The following is a 3,207-nucleotide window of genomic DNA, read 5'->3' on the forward strand; positions in this document are numbered from 1 at the left end:
CTTTGGTGAAGTGGGGGCCCGCGCCGCCCCCTCCCCCTCCCCAGGTTCTTACAATCAGTGACTCGGAGATTTGGGGCCCCAGTGCCACTGCCCTCCCCCGCCCCGTCCCCGTTGTGCGTCATGCTGTTTTTTAAAAACCTGTTTCCAAATTTGTATGGAATGGCAAACTGTTGGGGGGTCGGTTTGGGGAGGGAGGGTTTGCATGAAAGACACACGCACACCACACCGCACGCACAAACAGGCCCGGCGACGACGTCCGGGGGGGGCAGAAGGAGGTGAGCTCGCCGGCTCCTCCTCCCCGCGGGCACTTCTGTCCCCTCCTGGGGTGAGGGGTGGGGATGGAGACCTGGGGGCAGCCCCACCCCTGCCCGGACTGTGCCTCGGTGGGTGCCAGGCGCAGGGCGATTTCCGGTGTCTGGAGAGAGTATTTTTTGGTCCAAGGAGTCCTCCTGGCTTTAGCTGGTGGGTGGGCGGGGAGAGGTCTGAGGGCTCCTGCTGGAGGTTCCCCCAAAAAGGGGCAATAGGAGACCTTCTCCCCACCGGAGGCAGGGGATCAGGCATCCAAATACACGATGCAAAAATGCAAACCCACAGGCGACACACCCACACACTCACCCACACACACGCAATTTTACCTTCCTCTTGTAGCGAAGATGAAACTCCCGTCGGACACCCGAAGTGCATTGCGTGTTTCTGTTCAGTTTAATGACGATTAATAAATATTTATGTAAATGAGATGCAAAGCCGGACCGGTTTCTCACGGTGGCCTCATTTCATTGAGCGGGGAGAGAAGATTTGAGCTGGGGCTGGGGTCATGAAGGCAGAGTGTCAAGTGACTGTGCAGAGGCCAAAGAGAGGGACCCTGGACATTCTTGGGTAGGATTCCCGCCCTAACCACCCCCCCATACACCCACTGGGCTATACTAGTTACCCCTCCCGGACCCAACCCAGGCTCGCACCTTCCCAGCACTAAAGCACTGACATCCTTACACTTCTTCACTCCCGGACATGCACAGGCACCTCCCTTGAAAACAAAATACCTTTTCATCACCGAAAAATGATCAAGTTGGAAACAGCCGGTCATTTTACAACTCTCTGCCCACTGTTGCAAAAAGCAAGTGGGCAGAGACAAAGAGACAACCATTGAACCAGACAGGGGTATTTTTAAACAAACAAAAAAAATTATAAGGTCATGAAGATGAAATATTAATGCGGGAGGCCCCTTTTTCATCTTAAAGTTGTGTTTGGGTGGACTCAGGGGAATCAGCCATTTTGGTCTCAGGAATGTTGACATTTTTAGGGGTGTCGACAAGGTTGGAGGAACACCCCCAGAGGTCTATGAGGTGGCTGAGTCTGAGTGCCCACCCAGTAGAGAGGAACCTAACCATGTTCTCCCCTGGGACAGGGCAGCAGGTGCCCACCCCATCCAAATCTGGGCTGATTTCTTCCTGCCTGGTACAGTTCTGAACAGAGGGAACCCTAAGGGCTTAGAAGGGAGGAAAGGCACTGGATGAGTATCTCCTGCTCAGATAACGCGGCCTCACAATTCTTTTTTCTCTGAACCTCAGAGGCAGGGGCAGCTCTTAACTGACTTCCCTGAAAGAGCCCCTCCTACTCCCCCTGCTCAGCGCTCAGTGCACGCTGTAGTCCTAGAATATTTGAAGAAGGTTCTGAGCCCCAAAGACTCCAATCCTAAAGCCTGAACACATTTAGGAGTCCCCCAAGGAGGCTGTTTCTGATGCTGCTCATTTAAATTATTTCTCCAAACACTGTGGCTCGTTTTAGGGCTGAAATGGAGCTTGTAGTGTTGGGGTTGAGGATTAAGGTCAAGCGTGCAAAGGCTTTTAAAGATTGGGTCCAAGAACCCAAAATAATATCTCCCTGACAAGCAGGAAAGGGAAAGGTTGTTGAAGAAGGAAGTCCTACATGTCAAAGGGTGGATCCAATTATACTCTGAGCTTGAGCTCATTGCATCCCCTAAATGTCTGTCCTCAAACCCTTTCTGTCCCCCAGTAGAAAGGATACCCTCCCCGTGGTCAGGAAGGCAGTCAGCAGAGGCGCCAAGGCCAGGAGCTGTTCACTCTGGGGTGCTGACCCTCGCCCAGTGTCTTTCCTTCCGGCTGCAGAGGGAGGTCTATGTGCCTGACCCAGGGGAACATGGAGCAGGGGGCCCTTTCCAATGCCGCGCCGGAATTCTCCAGCAGTTTTCAGAACATTTTTACCAGCATTCTTTCAAAATTTCACTGCCTTCTCTGAAATTCTCCCGACATCGCCTCTCTAGAGTGAGATCACAGACTGGGGCCTTCATCCCCCGTATGTGTCCCTGTCTTCAGCATCTTATAAACCTCTGAATCACTCTTATTCATGGAGAAAGGAGTTGGCCCATCTTCCTTCCCCCTCACTTATTGCAGGGAGTGTGGAGCAAGGCACATATCCCAGATCCTAACCTGCAAAAGTCTGATCTGCACTCATGGCATAGGGCAAGGCCTGGCGGGGCAATTGCAGAGAAAAGGAACTTGGCACTTATCCCAAGGCCTGATTCTTATCCTGCCCTGGGAACAAGGTTAATTGGGCTTCTCCCCTACTCAGCCAGTTTCCTAGAACCTGCTCAGAAGTCCAGAGCTGGGCAGGATTGGGGCCTGAAGCAAAGGATCCCTCCATGTGGCTCCCCTGGCCAGACCACAGACTTCTTTCTATGCATTGTTCTTCAGCTACCCTACATGGCTCAATTCTGTTTTGAAGCAGGATTCTAGCCCTTCTAGAAAGATGCTGACCACTCTTGGGCCTGTGTGACTGTGATCACATTGGGTAGGGGTGCACGGGTCCCTTTTGGGACAGAAATCTCCCTGAGTGACTCCGCTTCTAGTGAATCCCGGCATCCACACCAGTCTCCACTTTCCCGTTTCCTGACCCTTCCCCCCACATTCCCTGCACTCTGGCTGGCTCTCGCCTCTCATCACCGTCCTCCCCAGTGCTCAACTTCCCTGGTGAGATGGTGTGATGAGCAGGAGAAGATGATGTGCGCGGACATGCGGCCCCAAACGTCCCCTTGCAGGTCTCTTTCTCTTGCTTGCTCTCCCGCCTGTGCACACACACCCAGATTTGCTCCAAGAACAGAAGCAGGGGAGGGTCCAACGTAGTGCCTGGCCTGGGGAGAAGGCACAGATAGGATGCCCTTCTTGCCCTAGCCTCAGCGTCAGGATCTCC

The 3,207-nt window shown here is 53.4% G+C and overlaps 1 protein-coding gene across 1 annotated transcript in view; it reads left to right on the plus strand.

The window, feature by feature from the left end:
• The window catches only part of NEUROD2 (neuronal differentiation 2), a 6,665-nt gene extending 3,664 nt beyond the window's left edge, over positions 1–3,001 (plus strand). The window contains exon 3 of the mRNA XM_011999043.1: positions 2,973–3,001. Coding sequence (XP_011854433.1) covers positions 2,973–3,001 — 29 coding nt within the window. The remainder of the gene's footprint in view (positions 1–2,972) is intronic.
• The last annotated feature ends 206 nt before the right edge of the window (positions 3,002–3,207 follow it).

The sequence above is a fragment of the Mandrillus leucophaeus genome, unplaced genomic scaffold (genome assembly GCF_000951045.1).
Source record: "Mandrillus leucophaeus isolate KB7577 unplaced genomic scaffold, Mleu.le_1.0 Scaffold58, whole genome shotgun sequence".
Lineage (NCBI taxonomy): Eukaryota > Metazoa > Chordata > Mammalia > Primates > Cercopithecidae > Mandrillus > Mandrillus leucophaeus.